The sequence below is a fragment of the Pimephales promelas genome, chromosome 16, assembly GCF_988280905.1.
Source record: "Pimephales promelas chromosome 16, fPimPro1.hap1.1, whole genome shotgun sequence".
Taxonomy (NCBI): domain Eukaryota; kingdom Metazoa; phylum Chordata; class Actinopteri; order Cypriniformes; family Leuciscidae; genus Pimephales; species Pimephales promelas.
Genome location: NC_142784.1, coordinates 30,360,978 through 30,386,459, shown reverse-complemented (window position 1 = coordinate 30,386,459; position 25,482 = coordinate 30,360,978). Strand labels below are relative to the sequence as shown.

Genomic DNA, 25,482 nt, shown 5'->3' with positions numbered 1-25,482 from the left:
TCACAGAGTCCAGACCACTTTCACTGAACCCTTATTCCCTGCGTTCGGGGTCAGTACAGGTTCTTCTGTCAGGATCATTGGGCAGAAGAGAGTTCAGACAGACAAGAAATAAACATAATTGATCGAGTTTTAGATTGAATTGCTTAACTTCTAAAATGTGTATGTATTTAAATTAAAATGTAATTTGTTGTTTGGATCAACAAAAGAATATTCAACACCCATTCACTCTTAAAGTCAGCATGATGAACCGGAAGTTGAGATTGTCCTTTTCTCCTTATTGTGACGTACAGTATATATATAAGTGAAACGGCTTCTGAAATTTGAATTCTTGATTTCATCATTCGGGAATTGATTGGATCATTTGAAGTTGGGCGTTGAATGCCAGTTTGCAGCCGCTATTTTGTTAAAGACGCATATTTTTAAAATATCCTCTTCTATCAAGCAATGTCTCTTTAAAAGATTCATCTTTATATTTGTTCTATTTCAGTTTGATGGAGACAATAAGGGGCAATTGTTGCACACTCAATTCCTCCAATCAGAAACAAGCGATGGCACTTAATTGCTCAGTGATTCTCTCTCTGCCTGTGGAAAAGTTGCACGATAATTTCACCTCAGCAGAAGTTTTCAGCAAAACACTGATTTTGATTTATGAAAGTTACTTTTTGGATATACAGTTTTTTTTTATCATGCTGTCTAAAGTTTAGATGAAATTGTGTCACAATTGCCCTCGACCCACATTACTCAACGTCAGCACATTGTTTGTCTGTGTTTAGATACTTTACTGTTAGAAAATGAACATATTTCACTAAATGTAAAACTAAATTTAAAATGGGTTTATTAAAATAAATGTGTTTGTTCTATTCAAAATAAAAGGAGGTCTGGCTGTCTGTGTCTCGCCGGTCCTGGGCACACTTGGCTTGAATTAATGGCAGTGACATCTATATTTAACACAACTGTGAATCAGACTAGAGTTTAACAGTGTCATTTCATTATGTCATTGTTTATGGAAAATTATTAGTGTTACACATTAAACAATGTGTTGCTTTTTAAAAATACAATGAATTTAATCTCCACATCTTAATGAGTTATTCTATATGTATATCTTGTACAATTTAATTATAGTTTGTTTAAAGACTGACTCCTCAGATGATTAATGTATTTGAGTAAAATATATTTAAATTTAAATATAGTTACACACAGAATAGTTGCCTAGTCTTCGGCAAAAATAGTAGTAGACTTTTGCTTTTGAATGCACATGATGCCTGCCCTGATATCTAAAAGAATTTAAACCTTGATTTTTATTTTATTTTTATTTATTTTATTTTTTTATCTCACACAGAACACACGCCCATTGTTTTGTTTAAGCGCTGAGAGAACCAGGAAGTAAGTTATTGAATTCAAGAGAAATGAAACTTAGAGTAATTCGCCTCTACAAGTGATTCAGCCTCTGTAATTGATCAACACCGCTGTTATTTGTGTCAAAACCTTTATAAGCTTTAACGCAAATCATATTTGAGTTGCATTTCTGTCGAGGTAAGGACTTCATAATGATTATGACTTTATCATGTTTATCTGCTTTTAGAAAGAAATCGCGTACAAATATGTATTTGTGTGTGTGTGTGTGTGTGTGTGTGTGTGTGTGGGTGTGTTGGCTTCAGAGTTTCTAATCAACTTGTAACAGGCCTGATGAAACAATATGTTACTTTGTACTTCATTGCTAAACAATTATTTTTGTATTTTGTTGTCTAATGAAAACAAGTGAGTTAGGCTATTGAATTGAAATACTCGATTACATACCTCAACTATACTTTTTACACTTTATAATTTAGAAGATTGTTTAAAAATACAAATATTTCTGTGGTGATCATGACTAATAAGACTATTCTGGATAAATACGAGTTAAACTCTATTGACAGCAATTTACAATTTACAGCCTGCAGTTGATCAGCAAAGAACAGAATTTATTTCCCCTCAGTTAAAAAAAAATGTAAACATTGTGATTAAAATTGTGATAAGGTTTCTCTCAAATACATTTTTGGTTATACTTGGACTTTGTAAAATCTTGGCAGTATTCATACTTAAGTAAAAAAACAAAAAGACAAATAACTGATTTTCTTGGCTAGACAGCTCTTTTTACAGAAGCCCCAGTAAACACAGAACGTTCCCCTAACGTTCCCATATGGTTCCCATTTGGTTATTTTTTTGGGAACCAAATAAGAACGTTCTAAGAACGTTCTCTGTAGGTTTTTTTTTTAATAACCTAAAGAGAACGTTCCGGGAACGTTCCCTGCAGGTTATTTTTAGATTTAATTTTATAACCTAAAGAGAACGTTCCGGGAACGTTCCCTGCAGGTTATTTTTAGGTTTAATTTTGTAACCTGAAGAGAACCTTCCCAGAACGTTCCCTGCAGGTTATTTTTAGGTTTAATTTTTATAACCTAAAGAGAACGTTCCGGGAACGTTCCCTGCAGGTTATTTTTAGATTTAATTTTATAACCTAAAGAGAACGTTCCGGGAACGTTCCCTGCAGGTTATTTTATAGGTTTAATTTTGTAACCTGAAGAGAACCTTCCCAGAACGTTCCCTGCAGGTTATTTTTAGGTTTAATTTTTATAACCTAAAGAGAACGTTCCGGGAACGTTCCCTGCAGGTTATTTTTGGGTTTAATTTTATAACCTAAAGAGAACGTTCCGGGAACGTTCCCTGCAGGTTATTTTTAGGTTTAATTTTATAACCTAAAGAGAACGTTCCGGGAACGTTCCCTGCTGGTTATTTTTAGGTTTAATTTTGTAACCTAAAAGAACCTTTCCAGAACGTTCCCTGCAGGTTATTTTTAGGTTTAATTTTGTAACCTAAAGAGAACCTTTCCAGAACGTTCCCTGCAGGTTATTTATAGGTTTAATATAATAACCAAAGCTCTCTGTGAAAGTCCAGGTTTACAGTTGAATATTCAACGACAATAATGTTATTTGATATAATCAATAGGCTACTGCTTTCATATTCTATTTACAAAGCACTTTCAGGACATCTTTATTGTATGTATATATTTACGTGCTGCATGATTTTGACGTGGTTAATCATTAATGCCGTGCACGTGAACTTTCGAGTCTCTCAAACACTGGAGCGGCCGGCGCGCAGAGTTGCCATGGAAACGGCGCGGGACCACTGCTACTGGTAAACAACAAAACTCCCTCTCTCGCTGAGTCGCTGTTGTTTCAACTTTTCATGGCTTTTTTCAGGTGAGATTACTCTCTAAAAGCACACGAATAATACTCACAACTGTTTTCGACATTTCTCCTACTTGTAATTGACACGATTCTGTTAAAAATGTACTTTATCGACATGGTGTAGTCTTCGGAAAAAGTCCGTAGAGGTAACTTAGCAAGGCTAGCAGCTAACGTTAGCAAGGCTAACTAACATCCACGTTAACTCGGTTGAACTTTTATTTATTAAAGTTTCTTTTAATCACCTCTTATGTGTAAATGAGAGGTTTTGTTAGGGTTTTACAGTGAGCTAATTTATTTAACGTAAACGTAACGTATCGGTGATGTTTCAGGACTTTCAGGAGCAATTGGCCGAAACTAACGTTAGCTCAATGGTAACGTTAAACACATTTTGATTAAATGTTCTGTGATTTCAGTAGTAACGAAATAACCCATAACAGAGAGAAAGCTCCTACTTCAACATTTCTGAAGAAAGCTGCTGCCGGAGAAGTAACGTTAGGACACAGGTGAGCCGAAGAAGGGCAATAAATAAAAAAACATTTATGATTATTAGCAGTGTTCAAAACAGTTGTGCTGCTTCATATTTTTGTGTTTTTCAGGATTATTTGATGAATAGAAAGGTTTAAATAACAGCATTTATTTGATTATATTTGTTAATGTAATGCATCCTTGCTGAGTAAAAATTTCTTCTTTTGTTGTTCTATTAATTTTTAAATCTATCATTGACCCCAAATGTTTGAACATTAGTGTAAACTACCCTTCATATGTTTGTGGTCTATTTAACAATGAATCTTGGAGGGGGAAAAATGGTTTAAACTGTTACAATGGTTTACACAAACGCATTAATCAGCATAACTGTTTTTAACATTGATAATAATTTCCTATTAATTCAATTGAATATGGTGACTTCAATTTACATGACGTCGTGAGCAATCAAGTCGTTTATATAGATCAGTGAGTAGTGCCCAGCATAAAAGTCCACTAAAGGAGATTTCTCGCATTTTACCCCTAAACTCTGGAATACCTATGAAGGTAAAAGAGTAACAAGACTCGAGCATGAACAATAAATACTTGTATGCTAAAATTTACACTCACAGCTCCAACGTGAAAACCTCATCTAATATGCAATAACGTTGAAAAGATCACAGTTTCTGTCCTGACGGAAATTATCTTATTTTTTGCTTTGCAGAACAAGTTTGTGACTGACTTAATGAACCCAGTTGGTTTGGATCATGCTCAGAGATGTAAGGGTTACAAAAAGTTAACCAGAACTCTTATGAACTCCATCTTGTCTTTCAAAGAGATGGCAACATGAACGGAAAAAAAGGGGTTGTTGGTGAAAAAAGAGCCTTGACCTACAAAAGGTGCAGCTAATAATTGGTAAGCATGTCTGAATATCTTTTATCAATAGTTATTATATGACAAGCGCTGAGCGCATCTGTCAGCGCCAGCCATAGCGTGGAAAGCACAGTTTGAATCTGGCAGTTATGTCACGTCATGACAAACTTGTTTTCAAATTTTAATGTAATCAATCTCATTTCTTACAGACTATGTCAAAAAGAGGCACCCAGGCATCGGAGGCACTGAGATCAAGGTCTGCATGACACAAAAGTTAAGAGATCTGAGGAGACGAGCAGAAAGGTAATATTCAGACGATCCAACATCCAAGTGTGATCCCTATGTGTCTGTTTACATTTGCGAAACCGACATGAGTGAAGACTGAGGACTCAGTTTATTCCTCAGTCTACATTGTGATCTATTCACATTTCGGGAACGTTCCCTAAAGGTTCCCGGAACGTTCTCCTAACCTCTACATCCCGATATGCCTGTACACAAATAAGTCTACAAAAAATATCTTCTATGTTGTTTATTTTTTCCAAAACATAAGAATCGTATGAAGATTACTACAATAAATGTAATGTATGCACAAAATTTTAATGCCACGAAAAGCCATGCACATATATTTTAAATATATTTATAAAAAAATTTCAAAATTGCAGTTTGAAACCATGAAGATAACCATGAAGATAAAGATTCTAAAACTAAAGAGATTAGCCTGTAATAATTTAATAAATGTAAATAGGACATATATGATCATATACTAATTAAATATCATGAGAAACTGACATTGTTTATTGTTCACATTGACCTGAATAGTAATTATTTTAAAAAATTAAAACAATTGATTGTATGAATATAAAATCATTACAATAAATTAAATGTATGCAAAAAAATGTATCTACATATAAAAACCGTGAACATGTATTTTTATAAACATGTATTACAAAATTAAATAAAAAATAATCATGAACTTGAAAACATAAAAATTCTAAGACTTTAGGAGATTATAATAATAAGTTTATAAATGTGAATAAATGTGAATATCTCAAGACAATTATCAATGAGAAACTATATACACTTTTGTTTAGCACACATATTATACATTAATATAAATAATTATAAATAATTATACAAACCACAACATGTAAATAGGAAAACGTTTGCGTTATTTTGTCACTCATTTGGATTAGTATGAAAGCTGCAACCATTCACATCCAGTCTTTGTGCTAAGCTAGGCTAGCGGTGGGTGCGTCAAACAGACTTATAGCACGCACGGAGATGAAAAAGGTATGTATGGACTTATCTAACTATGGGGGATGAGGTGAATAGGCTAAAGTCCCAAAAAGTCGGAGTGTTCCTTTAAGGTTCAGTCATTTCACTTAAATGGCAGTGACTGATTGAAGAATATATTTTTTTTTTTACTTTTCTTTGTAATAATGTTACTATTTGTTATTCTTACAGATGACTGTGGTGAAGATGGATGAAGATGGATGAGGCTTTCAAGTGCAGGATCTACAATTGTTTTCGTTTCACCTTTTCATTTTGCCTGTTTTGAATGTGATGCACAGCCTAGGCCTATATAATTGTGTTTTTTTGTCTGTTTTTAATCAACAATTAAACAAATGAATCGACAAAAACATGGACTGTACAGGTTTATTATTTATATAGATTTACTGTTGTATTTTATTGAAGTAAAAAAAAAAAGATGAATTGTTGTTGAACATAAAGAAAACTATTGTCTAACTAAAAACAAACCATAAAAAAATAATGTTCTGGGAACCAAAAACTAACTTTCTGGTAACCAAAAACTAACGTTATGATAACCAAAAACTAATGTTCTGAGAACGTTCTGGGAACCAAAATCTAACGTTCTGAGAACATTAAGAAAACTTTCCCAGCTAACCAAAAACAAACCATAAAAAATAACGTTCTGAGAACCAAAAACTAACGTTCTGAGAACGTTCTGGGAACCAAAAACCACTCTTCTGGGAACCAAAAACTAATGTTCTGAGAACGTTCTGGGAACCAAAATCTAACGTTCTGGGAACCAAAATCTAACGTTCTGGGAACGTTAAGAAAACTTTCCCAGCTAACCAAAAACAAACCATAAAAAATAACGTTCTGAGAACCAAAAACTAACGTTCTGAGAACGTTCTGGGAACCAAAAAACACTGTTCTGGGAACCAAAAACTAACTTTCTGAGAACCAAAAACTAACGTTCTGAGAACGTTCTGGGAACCAAAAACCACTCTTCTGGGAACCAAAAACTAACTTTCTGAGAACCAAAAAACAACGTTCTGAGAACGTTCTGGGAACCAAAATCTAACGTTCTGGGAACGTTAAGAAAACTTTCCCAGCTAACCAAAAACAAACCACAAAAAGTAACGTTCTGAGAACCAAAAACTAACGTTCTGAGAACGTTCTGGGAACCAAAATCTAACGTTCTGAGAACGTTCTGGGAACCAAAAATTGTTAGCTGGGGCTGATTATCTGCTCATCTTAAACACTGCAGAGAAATGTCTGCAACTGCAGCGAGTCAGTATGTGGATCAGTTCAGCTGTCCAGTGTGTTTGGATCCTCTGAAGGAGCCGGTGACGATTCCCTGTGGACACAGTTACTGTATGAGCTGTATTACTGACTGCTGGGGCCAGAAGGAGCAGGGGCCGCCGTACCGCTGTCCCCAATGCAGAGAGAGCTTCAGTCAGAGACCTCTACTGAAGAAGAACACTCTGATAGCTGAGATGATGGAGACGCTGCAGAAGACGATGTCTCTACAAACGGCTGCTGTGGAGTGTGATGTTTGCACTACAGAGAAGAACAGAGCTGTAAAGTCCTGTCTGCAGTGCTTGGCCTCCTTCTGTCAAACTCACCTGCAGCTTCACTATCAATCTCCTGCGTTTATGAAGCACAAACTAGTCGAAGCTTCCAGACACATTCAGGAGAACATCTGTCTCAGTCATGGGAAACCACTGGAGATTTACTGTCAGGATGATCATCAGTGTATCTGTTACTTGTGTATGGTTGACGGTCATAAAAACCACAACATGGTGTCTGTGGATTCAGAATGGACTAGTAAAAAGGTAATAAATGCTTATAATTTCAGGTAGATGTCATTTTCTGAGTTGACAATATTACTCAAAATTATTTATCTATTCGTTTTTAATACTAACTTAAATGACTGGGGATAATAGTACCCACCGTACCTCCTCATTACCTTTCTATTACTGAATGTTTTAATTTGATATTTACTACTTTTATTTTTTTCAAATATTGATTTTCTTTTTTTGTGATCATCTTCAGAAAGAGTTGAAGGAGTTAAAGGTGTCGTGTCAGAAGCTGATCCAGGAGCGAGAGAGAGGTCAGTGGGAACTCAGTGAAGCTCTGGAGCTTCTTAAAGTGAGTATCAGAAGATGCTAGTGATGTTTACAGTGCTTGTAAAACATGAAGAAAGTAAAATATATGTGTGTGTGTAGAAAGAGAGAGATCCATTGTGTGAATACCACAATTTCTCAGGAAGTGTCACTTTCAGAGTTTTGTAATTATTGCCTATAATACACGTTTGCAAATAATGGAAACTGTTGCGGCAAAAACAATAATTAATCAAAGAGCATCACACCAGACACCAAGATTCCAATTGTATATAAAAGATTTATTCCTGCAAGAAGTTCCCAGTCCATTCTCCCAGTCCAGCTTCAAGGAGGGAATTAGACCATGAGGAGGGGTCTCTCAACAGCTTTATATTGTTTATCTCTTGTCCTTCACTTGTTTAAATGAGAAACAAAGGATCTTTAATGGTCAAGACCAAGGGGGTCTTCTCACCTCTGAAGTCAGAGGTCACTGCCCAACCACCTCCTGAGTGTCCCACACCCACACCACAGCTGTATCAACATATCAACAGAAAAACAGGTCTTCTGTTCTCATACACAGAACATAGACAAGGAACACATGATATTTCCATGCCATGTCTATTATTATCAGCCAATATTAAAATTTCCACTACAGAAACACTGGTCTTATAAATGCAGTATTTAGGCTGTTGTTCCTGTCCAACAGAGTTCAGCGCTAGAGAGCATGGAGGACATTGAGAAGGTCTTCACTGAGCTCATCTGCTCTCTGGAGAAGAAACGCTCTGAGATTAAAGAGCAGATCAGAGCTCAGGAGAAGACTGAGATAGATCGAGCAGAGGAACTTCACAAACATCTGGATCAAGAGCTGACAGAACTCAGAAAAACACAAGCAGAGATTGACAAACTTCTCATTAATGATGATCAGATCCAGTGTCTGAAGGTAATGATGCAAAAATTTTGTGAACCATCTATAAAATGAAACGCTGTTGTATCTACAATATATTCGTTGTTTTCAAATTTACGGTTTTACTTCCATAGAAACCATGGAAACATCTTTAATATATTAAAGGTACAATATGTAGGATTTTTGCTGTAAAATATCCAAAAACCACTAGGACAATGTGACATATTTTGTTTAGTTGATTACTTCCAATATCCCAAATGTTTCCAACTATTTGTAAATTGTGAGAAAATTGCGATTTTTAACCAACATGTGAGCAGGGGTGAGAAGTCGCCAGTCAATGACGTCATATCCGCGTTACCCCCAGTTTCCGCCAGTTTTGACCTCGTATTGCAACAGTAACCATGGCGACAGAGTTGACAACTGGGTTGTGCCGGTTATGCCTAGAAGGACGCTCACGCTGTTGTTGTTTTGTTCAAACGTTTTGGACCATGGCAAGCAGATTTTGAGACAAAAAGAGGACTAAAACGAAGATCAACATCTTTCGAGATGCCGAGAGCTCCACGTCCACGACTAACTTTGACTTGACATAGTGTTGCATGTTACTTTATTAAACAGGTGAGCAAATGTGCATAAAACTAATCAATGTTATTTAGTTCAACATGATGAAATGTTAGAATATGATCTGAATGTTATTCTAATGTTGATCTAGCTTACTTAGCCTTATACAGCCAATATACAACCTAACAACAACATTCAACACACTCAAATGCCGTTTAATGTGATATTGTAACTGTTAGAGCAAGTGAAACAGCGCTGCGTTACCTATAAACTGACCTGTGTGAGTATTAATCCAGCTCTTACGTGTAGTTCGGTAGAATGAAATGTCCTTATTTCTTTATATCTGCGGGACATGCGATGCATACTGGTATATGTCTCTCATTAGCAATCGCGCCCTGCTTCACACCACAGTCATGTTAAAAACATAAATGTTTTCACTCTACCATAAAAGATCCATCAGCTTGATGACAAGATCCTTAATTCCGCTTATTGCAGAATATACGTCATAAATATACGCCTTTGTTATTGTAAGAGGTTAGCCACCCCTGGTGGCAAAAAATCTTACATAGTGTACCTTTAAGTGTTTTATTTGACAGGTGAGCAACTGTTGCGATATATTTATCAACAGACAATTAATCGTTGTTGTAACTCGACACGGTTTGTGCCAAAAAATAGTTTGAATCTCTTGTTTTCTTGATTTACCATGAGTAACATGTTTATACCTCAGAGACAATGCTATTTTGTCAAATGGCTAACATAGGAAAACCAGAAAGAGCTTTATTTGTAGTAACCGTAAAACAGCATTTACTCCACTGTAATATATTTAAAAATTAGCATAATTACATGCCATTTAGAAACACAAGTCATCCAGCTTTTATTAAAGCAGAACTTCGGAAAAAATGAACCTTTGGTCTAATAAAACTTTGGTACCTAGTTAACCGTTCTCTGAGATTTGTTTTCATGATAATCAAATGTAAAGAGTTTAATCTCTAAAAACTGTTTAGTGTATAACGCTGCATGTGAGGGCATTTAATAAGTAAAAAGAAATCGCTAGTTTATACCACTGACAAGGCTCAAAATAGCCCCACACTGAGGCCCCGCCCACACTACTGCGTTTTCGTTTAAAAACGGAGAATTAAAACAAATACGATCTCCATCCACGCCAGAGTTTTAATTGCGTATTAGAAATGTTCTCCGTCCACATTAAATTGACTGAAAACGCAGATCACGTGACCATTCACCAACACTGGGCATGCGCGTGCCTGTGTAAACAGTGACTGACGAATCAGGGAAGGATACGTCATGACTGATGACACCCAATCATAGAACCGAGCGTGAGCCTCTGCGTCATCGTTTCTAAAGTCCTCCTTTTTGTTCTGTCTTTACTAAAACGCCGTCCGGAGATTCAAAACGCAAAACGGAGCTGCAGCGTTTCTAAACTTCTCAGTTTTAGGTCTTCGTTTTTGTCCGTTAATCCTGAGTTGGTGCAAACGTAGCAAAAGGTCTCCGTATTTAAACGAAAGTAGTAGTGTGGACGGGCCTTAACACAGTAACATAATGAGGGTCCCTACATGCAGAACGAAGCATTGAGAACTTTGTAAGTGTACAGACCGTTTAATAAGAAGATACTTTATGAAGAGTCCACTTCTTGTATACAGGAAGGAGCCATCTTTGGAAAACAGACTCGATAAGTCGAACCACGAACGACGTGCAAGGTGAGCTGAACTGTATGAAGTTCAGCAAACTTCTGAACTGAATGAACAGCATTCATAATCGACTTGTCGATTCTGTTTTCTGCTGTCTTTATACACGAAGTGGACTGTCTTTATAAAGTATCTTCTTATTAAACGGTCTGTACACTTACAAAGTTCTCAATGTTTCGTTTTGCATGTAGGGACCCTCATTATATTACCGTGTTAGTGTGGGTCTATTTTGAGCCTTGTCAGTGGTATAAACTAGCGATTTGTTTTTACTTAGTCAATGCCCCCATTACTAGCATTATACGCTAAACAGTTTTTAGAGATAAAACTCTTTATATTCGATTATCATGAAAACAAAACTCAGGGAGTTCTGTGTTATTAGGCCAAAGGTTCATTTTGCGCCGGAGTTCTCCTTTAATATAATAATCTCACAACCATGTAGCTCAATGCGCAATAAGTGTCTCATATACCAGCCACTAAGCGAACACATACAGTAACATTAACATAACTTTCAACAAATATCTCAAAGATATTTTTAGTATGATTGCCTTGACTGCGGCGTATAAGCATAATAAAAACTGTAAGGTAAAATGTCCTACGGCTCTCGGCCCCGCTCTGCTTCATACTACAGTAACGTTAATAAAAGTTTAATACATTCGCTCATCCATGAACATGATTTCTGCCTGAGTCGCGACTCTCGTCAGATTGCCGGCTCTGGAGGTGAATACGACAACTCCCATGATTCCACACTCTTTTACGCCTTTCTTATTGTTTTGAATAAGCGACCTCTAGGGAAGAAACTTACATTCTGTGGCTTTCAGTTTGAATTATTATTATTCTCATTTCAGAGCTGTCAGTCTGTGTGTGTTTTACCCACATTTGAAGACATTCCCAGCTTCACTCAACACACTCATCTGTCTTTTAAAGACATTTCAATCTCAGCGTTTAGGGAGGTTTTGGAGGACGCCTGTCAACAACAATCAGCCAGAATATCCAGAGAAGGTCTGAATGCTTATTTTCCTTTGTAATATAAAATGTGTAATGTATACTATGTATGGTTACACCTGACTTCAGTGGCGGCTGGTGAAAATTATTGTAGGGGGGGCTGAATAAGAGGGGGGTCTGAGGATTCCCCCCCAGAAAATTTTGAATTTAGTAGATGTGATTTCCTGCATTCTGGTGCATTTTAGGCCTTAGGCCATGCCCTTACCTATACCAATAAAATAACTTAAACCAGTCAATACCAATGGTCAAATAATACAATAATAATAATTTGTTTGACAGTTAATGATAATGAACAAGTTGCATGTTTATTATGCTCTGTGTGCTGACAGAAAAAGTGCAAACGCATAATATTGATAAATTATATATAGGTAATACAAAAAATAATAGGTAATACAACAATCTAGTTTAATCAATCCCCAGCTGTAGACTACATATTTTTGACAAATTGACAATTGGATAATGGATAACAATGTGTTGATACTAGAGAAAGAGAGAGAGAAAAGGCTCTGAAAAAGAGGGTGGGACAACGTTCTTGATTGTAACACCCAAGTATGAGAAGAAAGTTGATTTTAACTAGTATGAAACACAGTAATCTAGCTCAGAACTTAAAAACATCAAAAACAAAGCAAACACACAGGTATTAATATTCCTATAACTATTTTAATATCAAATGTGTGTGAAACAGTGTTTATGTGTGAGTGAGTGAGTGAGTGAGTGAGTGACAGAGACAGACAGATCAATTCCCACGACTAACTTTACATTATTTCCACTCGACGTCACTGGCGCTGCCATTCTGCTCTCATCTGAGGTAAAAAAAATGTCCCGTGGTGCGCGTGCACGGTGCACTCCCCTAATCTGATACTGTGGGCGATATTTTCAGCGCCCCCAAACCATAAAATTTGACGGCGCTGATTGGCGAAATATAAACTTTTTTGCATAGCAACCGGGGAACCATTGGCTTAAATTCCAGCACTGTGGGGCTGAGCAAACTGGCGCCCTGAGAAGACAGCCTATTGGCTATACTACTACACCAACATGATAAAAGTAACGAAAGTGAATGCAAATATCATTCTGGTGAGTTCATAACACTTTTCAAAGTAAAACCATTATTATCATATAATTAACACAGATTATTTTTCAAAATTATAAATTATAATATATATTAAAAAAAAAACAGACAGACAGGTCGGAGGGAGGGCGGCGCCCCAGCGCCCTCTATGGGCGAGCCGCCCCTGCCTGACTTTACAGTTGAGTTTCTTCTTATCGTTTCAGTGTTAAATGTTCATGTTGCACAGACTCCAAAACCAAAGACTCCAAATACATTTGGGCAATGTAAGTTGAGCTGTTTTTCACAAACACAAATTAATTGGTGAATATTAGTAAAAACTGCATAGTAAAAATAAAGAATATAATAACTTATTTTAATAATTCCATGTTTGTATGCATCGATCCTCAGATTTCTGTGAACTGCAGCTGGATCTCAACACAGCACATAAAGAACTCAAACTGTCTGAAGACAACAGACAAATATCATTTTCAGATAAAGCTCAGGAATATCCTGATCACCCAGAGCGATTTGATGAGTTTCATTACATCTTGTGTCGAGAGGGTTTGTGCGGTCGCTGTTACTGGGAGGTCGAGTGCATTGGGAACATTTGGGCCGTAGCAGTTTGTTACAAAGGAATTAGACGTAAAGGAAACAATGATGACTGTAGACTTGGCTTCAACAAAAAATCCTGGAGATTGTCCCGCTATCGACTGAATGACCATTTCATGCATGATAATAAGCAAGTCGCAATCCCCGCTGTCTGCTCCTCTAGAATAGGAGTGTATCTGGATCACAGAGCAGGAACTCTGTCCTTCTACAGCGTCTCTGACACAATGACTCTCCTTCACAGAGTCCAGACCACTTTCACTGAACCCTTATACCCTGCGTTTCTAGCTGGAAAAGGTTCTTCTGTCAGGATCATAAAGCAGAGTAGAGTTCAGACAGACAAGAAATAAATGTAGTTGATTGAGTTTCAGATTCAATTGCTAAACTTCTGGAACATGTAGGCCTATATGTTGAAATTAAAATGTAGTTTGTAGTTTAATTAACAAAAGACACATTTTTTAAACACCATCAATGAATATACAACACACATTTAAGACATTCTCAAGTTGTATGTAGTAAACAGTTCATTATCAGATGTTAAAGCCAGATGTTGCAATGAATTTGATTTGGTGTAGGCTATTCTGTCATTTTGGCTAATGGATAAATGTCCATGTTTGAATTCAGGATGCAGTTTATCATTGAGCCACAAGATTTCAAGGTTAGTTTGGAAAATATTCGGCTGTGGAACGTAGTGTTTACAGTGCGGTGTCACATGTATCATGTTATATTACATGTTTTAAATGCAGCCGCTATTTTGTTCTGTTGTGCTGCAATAAGACTGCCTTTTTTATAAACAATTTCATATAATTTTTTTACAATATGAATTATTGAGTTGACTTCAGGATGAGGCCTGATTTATACTGTTTCAATCATAATCATCTGATGGTGTTGGCAAAAATCGGAGAAATGGCATTTTTTGAAAAACTTTAAGATGCATTTTTGTTTTTCAAATTTCTTCTTCCAACAATGCATTGCAATGTTTGATGTATATAATTAATAGTGTAATCTGCAATGATAAATAAACAGAAAATGAAACGAAATTGTTCATTTGTTTTGATAACAGTGATCTTTTGATTAATTTCAAAGTGGAAATGTTGCTGTTTTACAAAACATTGTCTTAAGAATCTGTGATTATATAACTGTTGTTATGTTCCTTCAGTTAAGTGTGCAGGCTTGTGCATCATTAGAGAACTGTCATTCAGATGCATTTCTTTGACTCAGATTTTCATTTTTTGTTGTTCTGTCATTATTCAGTTATTAAAATAAATTGTCAAAACGCATAGATTTAGTATTTTACATTAATCATCGAAAATGATATAATATTTTTATTTTTCTCTTTTATGTTAATAAAATGTTAAAACCAATAAAAAGACAATTGAAAAAAAATTATGTAATATTTTACATATTTATTAGAAATCAAATTTCAGCTGTGATCAGTTGAGCCCAAAAGCTTTTTTACTCGGTCATTATCCCAGTCGTGGACGAAACCCATCTCTAATATATTGTGTGTCCAAGTCTAGAGCTAAAAAAAAAAACCGAAAATGTGTAAGTGTACTTATTTCAATAATAGTAGCTAAAAAATATGGGGAAAATAAACATTTTATTTCTCTTTCTCTTATCATCTCACCCAGAACACACGCCCATTTTATTTACGTGCTGAACCAGGAAGTATTTGAATTCAAGAGACAGAAACGAAACTTACTTCTCCACAAGTAATTCAACCTCTATTAACACCGCTGTTGCTGTTCTTCGTGTCAAAGCTGTAAACCAAATCATTTTTGAGTTGTATTTCTGTCGAGGTAAGGACTTCATTAGATGCAAATATTATGACTTTATCATGTTGAGAGAAATCGCGTGCAATTATGTCTGCGTGTCTGTCTGTGTACAGAGTTCCCTTGTAAGTCCTGGTGAAAAGACATTTTGCTTTGTACTTCTTGCTAAACGCTTATTTTTTGATTTTTTTTTTTCTATTGAAAACGTAAGTAGGCTACTATTGAATTGAAATACTCGATTAGGCCGACCTCAAAACTATACTTTTTAACTCTTTACAATTTCAAAATCCTTTAAAAATACAAAATATTTCTGTGGTGATCATGACTAAAAAAGACTCTTCTAGATAAATGCACAGCCTGCAGTTGATCAGAAGAGAACAGCCTTCTTTCTTTATCTTTACTGATGTAACTTATGTAATAAAGTCATCTGTATCATTAAATGGTAACTTTCCTTTATGTTGTTATTTTGTAGATGTGTGTTTTAACTAAGCTGAAATGTAATTCAATATACCTTTGTAAAACCATGGTTAAACTGTGGTTATACAACCAATTTGTGGTTCATGAACCTCTAGACTTCAGACTAAAACAATTCAGATGACTAAAATATGACTAAAACTAAATGGCATTTTAGTCAGACTATGACTAAAACTAAATCAAAATTTGCTGTCAAAATTAACACTGCATTGCATTGTTTTGGTTAGATACTTGGACTGTGTAAAATTTTGACAGTATCAATTCTTTCACTCAAGTATTTGACAAATAATGTTGCTTTTCTTGGCAAAACATCCCTTATTACAGGACAGAGACTTAGAATCTGATCATCTTAAACACTGCAAAGAAATGTCTGAATCTGCAGCGAGTCAGTATGTGGATCAGTTCAGCTGTCCAGTGTGTTTGGATCCTCTGAAGGAGCCGGTGACGATTCCCTGTGGACACAGTTACTGTATGAGCTGTATTACTGACTGCTGGGGCCAGAAGGAGCAGGGGCCGCCGTACCGCTGTCCCCAATGCAGAGAGAGCTTCAGTCAGAGACCTCTACTGAAGAAGAACACTCTGATAGCTGAGATGATGGAGACGCTGCAGAAGACGACGTCTCTACAAACGGCTGCTGTGGAGTGTGATGTTTGCACTACAGAGAAGAACAGAGCTGTAAAGTCCTGTCTGCAGTGCTTGGCCTCCTTCTGTCAAACTCACCTGCAGCTTCACTATCAATCTCCTGCGTTTATGAAGCACAAACTAGTCGAAGCTTCCAGACACATTCAGGAGAACATCTGTCTCAGTCATGGGAAACTACTGGAGATTTACTGCCGGGATGATCGTCAGTGTATTTGCTGTTTGTGTGTTACTGACAATCATAAAGGACATAATGTGGTGTCTGTGGATTCAGAATGGACTAGCAAAAAGGTAACACCAAGAATAATATCCTTTACTGGACTGGTGTCTATTTTAGCCTGTTTGTTATAATTTTTTTTATTTTAAAATCCTCAGAAAGAGTTGAAGGAGATAAAGGTGTCGTGTCAGAAGCTGATCCAGGAGCGAGAGAGAGGTCAGCGGGAACTCATTGAAGCTGTGAAGCTTCTTAAAGTATGTTTCTTTATGTGTTCTTTAGTTTTAAAGTTAGTTTAACACGCAAAAGTTGATATTTTGAATTTAAAAATGTAGATGTGACCAGTATCTGTTAAGCTCCAAATATTGATTAAAAAAGTGCTATAGAAGTGACAATTCATGGTGTTCTTACTGAAACTTCTGTCTTTTTTGAAGTTTGACAGACACTAATTTACTGTCTACATCGTTTGGAACAGATACAGCCTAATTTGACTGCTGGGACATTTAGAGAATTTGACAAAAAATAAAACAAAATTCCATTATTTTTGCTATTGCACCAATTTGAGTCACAACAATGATGATCAGATCTTTGTGTCTCCGCCAGAGTTCAGCGCTAGAGAGCATGGAGGACATTGAGAAGGTCTTCACTGAGCTCATCTGCTCTCTGGAGAAGAAACGCTCTGAGATTAAAGAGCAGATCAGAGCTCAGGAGAAGACCGAGATAGATCGAGCAGAGGAACTTCTCAAACATCTGGATCAAGAGCTGACAGAACTTAGAAAAACACAAGCAGAGATTGACAAACTTCTGATTAACGATGATCAGATCCAGTTTCTGAAGGTAAAATGATATTTTATATATATATATATATATATATATATATATTATATATATATTTATATTAATTATATTATAAATTATATATATACTCATAATATCTCTTTGTGAACTTTCCACAACATATCACCATAAATAGTTTATCTTGATGAATAGAAAAAGTGTCTGCGTTCACAAATTAATTCTGAATTGTTATTTGTCTCATTTCAGAGCTGTCAGTCTGTGTGTGTTTTACCTTCATTCAAAGACGTTCCCAGCTTCACTCAACACACTCATCTGTCTTTTAAAGACATTTCAATCTCAGCGTTTAAGGGGGTTTTGGAGGACGCCTGTCAACAACAAACAGCCAGAATATCCAGAGAAGGTCTAAATGCTTATTTTCCTTAGAATTTAAAATGTGACGTTCATACTATGTATGATTACAACTGAATGTTGACATTGTTGCTTTTCTTCTCATGTTTTCAGTGTCAAATGTTCATGTTGCACAGACTCCAGAACCAAAGACTCCAAATACATTTGGGCAATGTAAGTTGAGCTATTGCTCACAATCACAAATAGAAACACATTTTAATTGAAAAATATCAGTCAAGTGAAATACAAAGAAAATAATAATAATAATAATAATAATCAAGTTTACAATTCTGTTTGTGTGCATCCATTCTACTTAGATTTCTGTGAACTTAAACTGGATCCAAACACAGCACACAAAAAAATCTTCTTGTCAGAAGAGAACAAAAAAGCAAAACATTCAGTTAAAGCTCAGCAGTATCCTGATCACCCAGAGCGATTTGATGGGTTTCCCTACATCTTGTGTCGAGAGGGTTTGTGCGGTCGCTGTTACTGGGAGGTCGAGTGCAGTGGGATCAAGTGGGCCGTAGCAGTTTGTTACAAAGGAATTGGACGTAAAGGAAACAGTGATGACTGTAAACTTGGCTTCAACAAAAACTCTTGGAGATTGTCACTCGATCAGCAGAATGTCTATTTCATTCATGATGAAGACCAAGTCCGTATCACCGGTGTCTGCTCCTCTAGAATAGGAGTGTATCTGGATCACAGAGCAGGAACTCTGTCCTTCTACAGCGTCTCTGACACAATGACTCTCCTTTACAGAGTCCAGACCACTTTCACCGAACCCTTATACCCTGCGTTTAGAGTTTTAGACGGTTCATCTGTCAGGATCATAAAGCAGAGGAGAGATCAGACAGGCTAAAAAAAACAACAACATGATATTGCTAAACTTCTGAAACATGTATGCCGGTATATTAAAATTTAAATGTAATTTGAAGTTTGGGTGAACAAACTTAAACGCATCAATAAATAAACACACTGCGCTCAATTATTAGGCAAGTTGTATTTTAGAGCATTCATTTTATTATTAAACAACTACAGTGCTCTCTCAGTAAATGCAAAATGTTAACAAACCTCAATTCTGAATATTTAAGGAAGTAAAAGTGAGGTTTTGGTTTCTTAGGAGAATATCTATGTGTGCACAATTATTGGGTATAACTCTTAGTGTGCAGAATTATTATGCAGCAAAATGAAAATGTTCCCATCTCTCTTGTTTATTTGAATCTGTTCATGTGAGAATGATAAACAAACAACTCAATTTTCAAATAGATTTTTTTGACATTAAAAAAATAAATAAATCCGTGACCAATATTGTGACTCTTCTTTTCAATAACAGCTATAAGCCTTCCATTCACAGAGTCTGTCAGTTTCTTAATCTGTTGATGATCAACTGTTGTGCAGCAGCCACCACAGCCTCCCATACACTGTTCAGAGAGGTGTACGGTTTTCCTTTCACTGTAAATCTCCTGTTTAAGAAGGGCCATCAAGTTCTCAATAGGGTTTAAATCAGGCGAGGAAGGGGGCCATGTCATTATTCTTTCATCTTCTTGAAAGATGCAGACTTTTTCCTGTAACACTGCTTAAAGAATATATCTTCTAAAAACTGGCAGTAGGTTTGTGAGTTCATTTTGAGTCCATCTTCAACCGAAAAAAAAAAAAAGTCCAACTAGCTCATCTTCAATAATACCAGCCCGTACCATCAACCCACCTCCACCTTGCTGTCGTCAGAGTCGAAGTGGAGCTCTGTGCCCATTACTGATCCAGCCACGGGCCCATCCATCTGGTCCGTCAAGAGTCACTCGCATCTCATCAGTCCATATTAAGGCACCGAGATCAGGTGAGAAAAATCGCCAAGATTGTCAGTTAAATGATGCCTTGGGATGAGAATTCGTTGGTATTTCGCACCAATTCTGTAGAATGGCCCATGTATAACTATTATTTTGGTAATTGATTGATTAACTGAGTGTGTTCCTCTTGAGTTAATTTAGATTAATTATCTGAACGTGCTCCTTACTAACTTTTCTAATAAAACATCATATTATGCACAGATTACTGGAAGTGTGTTAGAATCAGTTCAAACTAAGAAACACATTTTCTGTATTTTATTACAAACCATTAAACGACTGATTGTTGGTGTAAAGAGATACGGTATGATTTTAAGCAAAGTACAAAGAGTAGAGCATTAAAACTGCAAAGTCACGGCTTCACGTAATCATGTTTATTCTCTCTCTCTCTTTCTCAAAACAGGAAGTTTGTGGTTTTGAGAGAAACGAAACCTATGTCTCTGCTACACAAGCCTCTGCTTAAGGATCCACACTCGTCCAGTTTGGTTAAAGCTGTAAAGGAGGGAATATTATTCTGTCAAAGCAGGTAAGTGAATCCTTAACTAATTGTTTTATGTCTTCTTGTTTCTTTGAAAAAAGGGCATTCAATTTAGTGTATGAGTTTGATAATAAATCTGGATGATTCATGTTTATTCAGATTATCTGCAGAGAAATGTCTGAATCTGCAGCGAGTCAGTGTGTGGATCAGTTCAGCTGTTCAGTGTGTTTGGATCCTCTGAAGGAGCCGGTGACGATTCCCTGTGGACACAGTTACTGTATGAGCTGTATTACTGACTGCTGGGGCCAGAAGGAGCAGGGGCCGCCGTACCGCTGTCCCCAATGCAGAGAGAGCTTCAGTCAGAGACCTCTACTGAAGAAGAACACTCTGATAGCTGAGATGATGGAGACGCTGCAGAAGACGACGTCTCTACAAACGGCTGCTGTGGAGTGTGATGTTTGCACTACAGAGAAGAACAGAGCTGTAAAGTCCTGTCTGCAGTGCTTGGCCTCCTTCTGTCAAACTCACCTGCAGCTTCACTATCAATCTCCTGCGTTTATGAAGCACAAACTAGTCGAAGCTTCCAGACACATTCAGGAGAACATCTGTCTCAGTCATGGGAAACTACTGGAGATTTACTGTCAGGATGATCATCAGTGTATCTGTTGTTTGTGTACTGATAATCATAAAGGACACAATGTGGTGTCTGTGGATTCAGAATGGACTAGTAAAAAGGTAATCAATGTTTATCAAGTGGTTGTCAATTTTTCTTGAGTTGATAACAGTCCAAAAAAATGTTTTTATTACTAATTTAAATTACAAAGTACCTAACCCACTTCCTCCTTTGTATGTTAAAATCATCAGAAAGAGTTGAAGAAGATAAAGGTGTCGTGTCAGAAGCTGATCCAGGAGCGAGAGAGAGGTCAGCGGGAACTCAGTGAAGCTGTGAAGCTTCTTAAAGTATGTTTCTTTATGTGTTCTTTAGTTTCAAAGTTTGTTTGACACACAAAAAAAGTAGATTTTAAAAATTCAATAAAAGTGCATGATGACCAATGAATTTTGAGTAAAAAAAAAGGTTAAAAAAATGCTATAAGAATTGTGATATGCAATTCACAGTGTTCTTATTGAGTCTTCTGTCAATTTTGGAGCTTGACTGCCACTCATTGACTTTCTACATGCATTGTTTTGAGTCACAACAATCTCCATGATCAGATCTTTGTGTCTCCGCCAGAGTTCAGCGCTAGAGAGCATGGAGGACATTGAGAAGGTCTTCACTGAGCTCATCTGCTCTCTGGAGAAGAAACGCTCTGAGATTAAAGAGCAGATCAGAGCTCAGGAGAAGACTGAGATAGATCGAGCAGAGGAACTTCACAAACATCTGGATCAAGAGCTGACAGAACTCAGAAAAACACAAGCAGAGATTGACAAACTTCTCATTACTGATGATCAGATTCAGTGTCTGAAGGTAATTAATTATAATTTTCATGCGTGTAATGGGATACTTTAGGATTCTCACTATTAATTGTTCTCTGCTTTAGAAAATTTGAGAATCTCAACATTATTGGAGCTTGTTATATGTTTTGAAAAAGATCAGTTCTGCTTCACAAATCATGTTTGAATTATTATTATTATTCTCATTCCAGAGCTGTCAGTCTGTGTGTGTTTTACCCACATTCAAAGACGTTCCCATCACTCGACACACTCATCTGTCTTTTAAAGACATTTCAGTCTCAGCGTTTAAGGAGGTTTTGGAAGACGTCTGTCAACAAGAAACAGCCAGAATATCTCGAGAAGGTCCCATTTATGTATCTATTTATATTTTTTATTATTTTTTTTTTACTTGACTTAATCTGATATAAACCTGAAATAAAATGAATGGACATCTTGTCCTCACTAATATAGTGAAACAAACATGTGTGTTTGTGTATGGTATTATCATGGTATTTAAAATTGTATTTATAAGTAACCAATACATTTTCTTTGTTTTTGCCTTTTCAGTGTCAAATGTCCATGTTACACAGTCTCCAGAACCAAACACTCGAAGGGATTGTTTGCAATGTGAGTTGAGATGCATTTTCTCAAATATTTCTGACACAAACATATCCCACTAAATTTTACCCTCTAGAATGTGACAGTTTGAGATATATATATATATATATATATATACACAGTATATATACATATATGTGTGTGTGTGTGTGTGTGTGTGTGTGTGTGTGTGTGTGTGTGTGTGTGTGTGTGTGTGTGTATATGTATATATATACACATATATGGTCTGGATGCAGTCAGTCCGTGTAGGTTATGTGGGTTCTTGGGACATGTATGTTAAAACTCAGGCCAGAGAGACTTTCGTTGGCCGATTGAGTAATCTTCACTGGCGTTCGTGATATATGTTTGTGTATGTGTATTATTTTTTAGTTTATTTTACATTATTTTAATGTTTGTCCATTTATTTTAATTAGATTTCTGTCAGCTGCACCTGGATCCAAACACTGCAAGGAACCACCTTGTCCTGTCAGATGGAAATAAAAATATTTTAAGCACAAATGTAGTCCAGCAGTATCCTGATCACCCAGAGCGATTTGTTACGTTTCCTAATGTCCTGTGTCGAGAGGGTTTGTGCGGTCGCTGTTACTGGGAGGTCGAGTGCAGTGGGGACGACTGTGCTATAGCAGTTTGTTACAAAGGAATCAATCGCAAAAGCAGTGATGACAGTAGACTTGGCTTCAACAAAGAATCCTGGAGATTGTCCCGGTATCACCAAAATGTCTATTTCATACACGATAAAGCACAGGTCAGTATCCCTGGTGTCTGTTCCTCTAGAATAGGAGTGTATCTGGATCACAGAGCAGGAACTCTGTCCTTCTACAGCGTCTCTGACACAATGACTCTCCTTCACAGAGTCCAGACCACTTTCACCGAACCCTTATACCCTGCGTTTGGGGTTGGTAGAGATTCATCCTTTAGGATAATAGAGCTAGAGAACATTCACATAGACTGAACAAATATTTATGAAATAAAACATGTGCTGTTTAAAGGCTAAATAATGATTTGTAAAAATCAGTGTTGCATATTTGGTTTCTTTTATATTCGGAGACCCTTTGATTTACAACAGTACCCACTTTATTTAGACCAACTTGCTCCTCAGAATCACAAGCTATAAGTATGAATTAATTATTGATGAAGGCTATATATTCTGTATTGGGTTTTTAAAATACCTAAATACGTAGTCTTTAGGAAGTCTCCAGCTAACTCCTGTTAGACTATTACTGACTTACTGACAATCAGCTGTGGACTCACTACTACCTAAGTTGTGTCCATGCAGATTGCCTGTTGTTCTTACTACTTTGAGTAATGATAAAGGATAAAGGACCAATCACAATAGACTGAGCCATCTGACCAATCAGAGCAGGCTCACAGAAAGGAGGGATTTAGAGAGACTGAATCTTCTGATGAGCTGTTTGAAAATCACTGAAAACATTTGTGATATGCAAAGTAAATTATGAGAAAATGAAAGTGATTTTTTTACCTTTGATGCGTTTAAACCTGTTGTAGACTTCCAAAACAAAATTAAGAACCATTAAAATAGCTTTAAATAAGTTTAACAGTTAATGTGTAGTGCATTTACGCACCCATTTGAGAGATACTTTGTGTATATTAATTTGAATATTGACAGATGTGTTGATTTATTTGCTGTGCATTACTGTATCTGATTTCCATAAATTACAGGGAATTATCCTTTCTTTGGGATTTTCCATATTATCTTAATGTGCTCACTTTAGACTGATCGTTTTACTGCAAATGGTTTACTTCAGAATAATAAAAAATATTTTGAAAGAGTCGACACAAATCGAGTCCGTGACAATTTATTTATTGTGATTATCGTTCTATATGGTTTTTAGACATCACCCTCTTCTCACTCCAGTTTACTTTCACTCTCACACTGCCATTTTGTTTTCACAATGAAACAAGTCGCTACCTGATTGCCTAATCTTAACCCCACCCCTAATCCTAACCCATCCTCCACTTAGGGGATAATAATTTGGCAATGGCGGGGGTCAGAAATCGGCACAACTCCGGGTTTGTTGCTGTCTTATCCCTCGAATAGTTATCCTTGCAATGTTCCTTGGTTTATTTTGTTTGTGCACATTCTTGTGTGTTATGGCAAATTAATCGGAACGATCAAAATTATTCTGCTTGGTTAAAAAAAAAAAAAAAAAAAAAAAAAACAGAATTAAAGGTGCAATAGGCAGAGGTGGAAAGTAACTTTGCAAATACTTCCGTTAGGGATACAGTACTTCAGTAGATTTTTCGATTTTTTTTTTCTACTCTTCTATTTTTTTTACTCTTTTTTTTCTCTTTTCTAGTATAATTAAAGTGTGGTACTTTTACTATTCCTTGAGTAGAATAAAATAAAATAATTTAAATTCTCTACATTTATTTTTCACCAAAAGTACAAAGTAGGCTACTACTTTGACAAAGGTGCCGACGGAGCAATAGGGCAAGCTGACATTTGACAGACACTTTTCAAAACTACTGTGGTGGAGCCCTGCACTTCAGCCAATAAAAGAAAGATCTGAAGCGCTTCAGCCAACTTTACACGCTTAGAAAAGCACAACGTTTTATTTTGTGTCACTGTTCTAGGTTGAGTTACACTGTTCGAGGAACTATTTAAATAGGGAAAACGTGTTTGGTCGCTTCTCTGCTTGGCCCATATTGAATGAACTGGGCTAGTTAAGTGCGATCAAAGTGTCTCATACACCAGAGCGATTGAGACGAGAGATGTATGCATCAACTCGTCTTAGTTAAGGGAATAACATAGTTTAATATTAAAAAACGGTGGAGTATCCCTTTAAGAATCTGATTCTATTACTATTATGACATTCCTTCAGCTAAACACAGGTTTAGACTAGTGTCATTCAGATTTATTTGATATTTTGTAATTTAATGTCTGTCATTATTCAATTATTTAACTAAATTGTCAAAACACATGGAATATTTAATTTACATATTAAATCATCAAAAATTATATCAGACATAATTGACATATTCAGCAGAAATCAAATGTCAGCTGTGATCAGTTTTTATCACCAAGTGCTTTTCACTCCAGAGAGTCCCAGTAGTAGACGAGATAAACTACTTCATG

The 25,482-nt window shown here is 36.3% G+C and overlaps 3 protein-coding genes and 1 pseudogene across 5 annotated transcripts in view; all 4 read left to right on the top strand.

Moving 5' to 3' along the window:
- Positions 1-1,441: 1,441 nt before the first annotated feature.
- Positions 1,442-23,935, top strand: LOC120483574 (E3 ubiquitin/ISG15 ligase TRIM25). 2 transcript variants are annotated; one of them, XM_089121514.1, is made up of 7 exons: positions 1,442-1,533; positions 20,507-21,071; positions 21,201-21,296; positions 21,568-21,801; positions 21,980-22,130; positions 22,335-22,394; positions 22,799-23,935. In XM_089121514.1, the coding sequence occupies exons 2-7, from the start codon at positions 20,511-20,513 to the stop codon at positions 23,335-23,337; spliced, it is 1,641 nt and encodes a 546-aa protein (XP_088977640.1). In that variant the 5' UTR covers positions 1,442-1,533; positions 20,507-20,510; the 3' UTR covers positions 23,338-23,935. The 2 variants fall into 2 exon arrangements, with proteins under 2 accessions (XP_088977640.1, XP_088977639.1); XM_089121513.1 differs by lacking the exon at positions 1,442-1,533 and adding an exon at positions 20,245-20,384 and having other exon boundaries at positions 20,496-21,071.
- LOC120483576 (E3 ubiquitin/ISG15 ligase TRIM25-like) overlaps positions 1,442-25,482 on the top strand; it is a 28,749-nt pseudogene continuing 4,708 nt past the window's right edge. Inside the window, exon 1 of the transcript XR_016146903.1 lies at positions 1,442-1,533. The product of XR_016146903.1 is annotated as an E3 ubiquitin/ISG15 ligase TRIM25-like (transcript). The remainder of the gene's footprint in view (positions 1,534-25,482) is intronic.
- On the top strand, positions 1,473-14,511 carry ftr73 (finTRIM family, member 73). The gene is made up of 7 exons (XM_089121510.1): positions 1,473-1,533; positions 7,078-7,645; positions 7,866-7,961; positions 8,619-8,852; positions 11,923-12,076; positions 13,352-13,411; positions 13,536-14,511. Exons 2-7 carry the CDS (start codon positions 7,082-7,084, stop codon positions 14,081-14,083), a joined length of 1,656 nt encoding a protein of 551 aa, XP_088977636.1. The 5' UTR covers positions 1,473-1,533; positions 7,078-7,081; the 3' UTR covers positions 14,084-14,511.
- On the top strand, positions 15,402-19,325 carry LOC120483570 (E3 ubiquitin/ISG15 ligase TRIM25). Its single transcript, XM_089121512.1, has 7 exons — positions 15,402-15,532; positions 16,304-16,909; positions 16,994-17,089; positions 17,436-17,669; positions 17,877-18,030; positions 18,132-18,191; positions 18,335-19,325. The coding sequence occupies exons 2-7, from the start codon at positions 16,346-16,348 to the stop codon at positions 18,874-18,876; spliced, it is 1,650 nt and encodes a 549-aa protein (XP_088977638.1). The 5' UTR covers positions 15,402-15,532; positions 16,304-16,345; the 3' UTR covers positions 18,877-19,325.

Bases quoted from the DNA above. Each gene is read 5' to 3' on its own strand.
- ftr73 (XM_089121510.1), top strand. From the start codon at position 7,082: ATGTCTGCAACTGCAGCGAGTCAGTATGTGGATCAGTTCAGCTGTCCA. The intron at 7,962-8,618 runs GTGAGTATCAGA...CCTGTCCAACAG, and splicing joins AAGCTCTGGAGCTTCTTAAA to AGTTCAGCGCTAGAGAGCAT. The intron at 13,412-13,535 runs GTAAGTTGAGCT...ATCGATCCTCAG, and splicing joins TCCAAATACATTTGGGCAAT to ATTTCTGTGAACTGCAGCTG.
- LOC120483574 (XM_089121514.1), top strand. From the start codon at position 20,511: ATGTCTGAATCTGCAGCGAGTCAGTGTGTGGATCAGTTCAGCTGTTCA. The intron at 21,072-21,200 runs GTAATCAATGTT...TAAAATCATCAG, and splicing joins CAGAATGGACTAGTAAAAAG to AAAGAGTTGAAGAAGATAAA. The intron at 21,297-21,567 runs GTATGTTTCTTT...TGTCTCCGCCAG, and splicing joins AAGCTGTGAAGCTTCTTAAA to AGTTCAGCGCTAGAGAGCAT.
- LOC120483570 (XM_089121512.1), top strand. From the start codon at position 16,346: ATGTCTGAATCTGCAGCGAGTCAGTATGTGGATCAGTTCAGCTGTCCA. The intron at 18,031-18,131 runs GTCTAAATGCTT...TCATGTTTTCAG, and splicing joins AGCCAGAATATCCAGAGAAG to TGTCAAATGTTCATGTTGCA. The intron at 18,192-18,334 runs GTAAGTTGAGCT...CATTCTACTTAG, and splicing joins TCCAAATACATTTGGGCAAT to ATTTCTGTGAACTTAAACTG.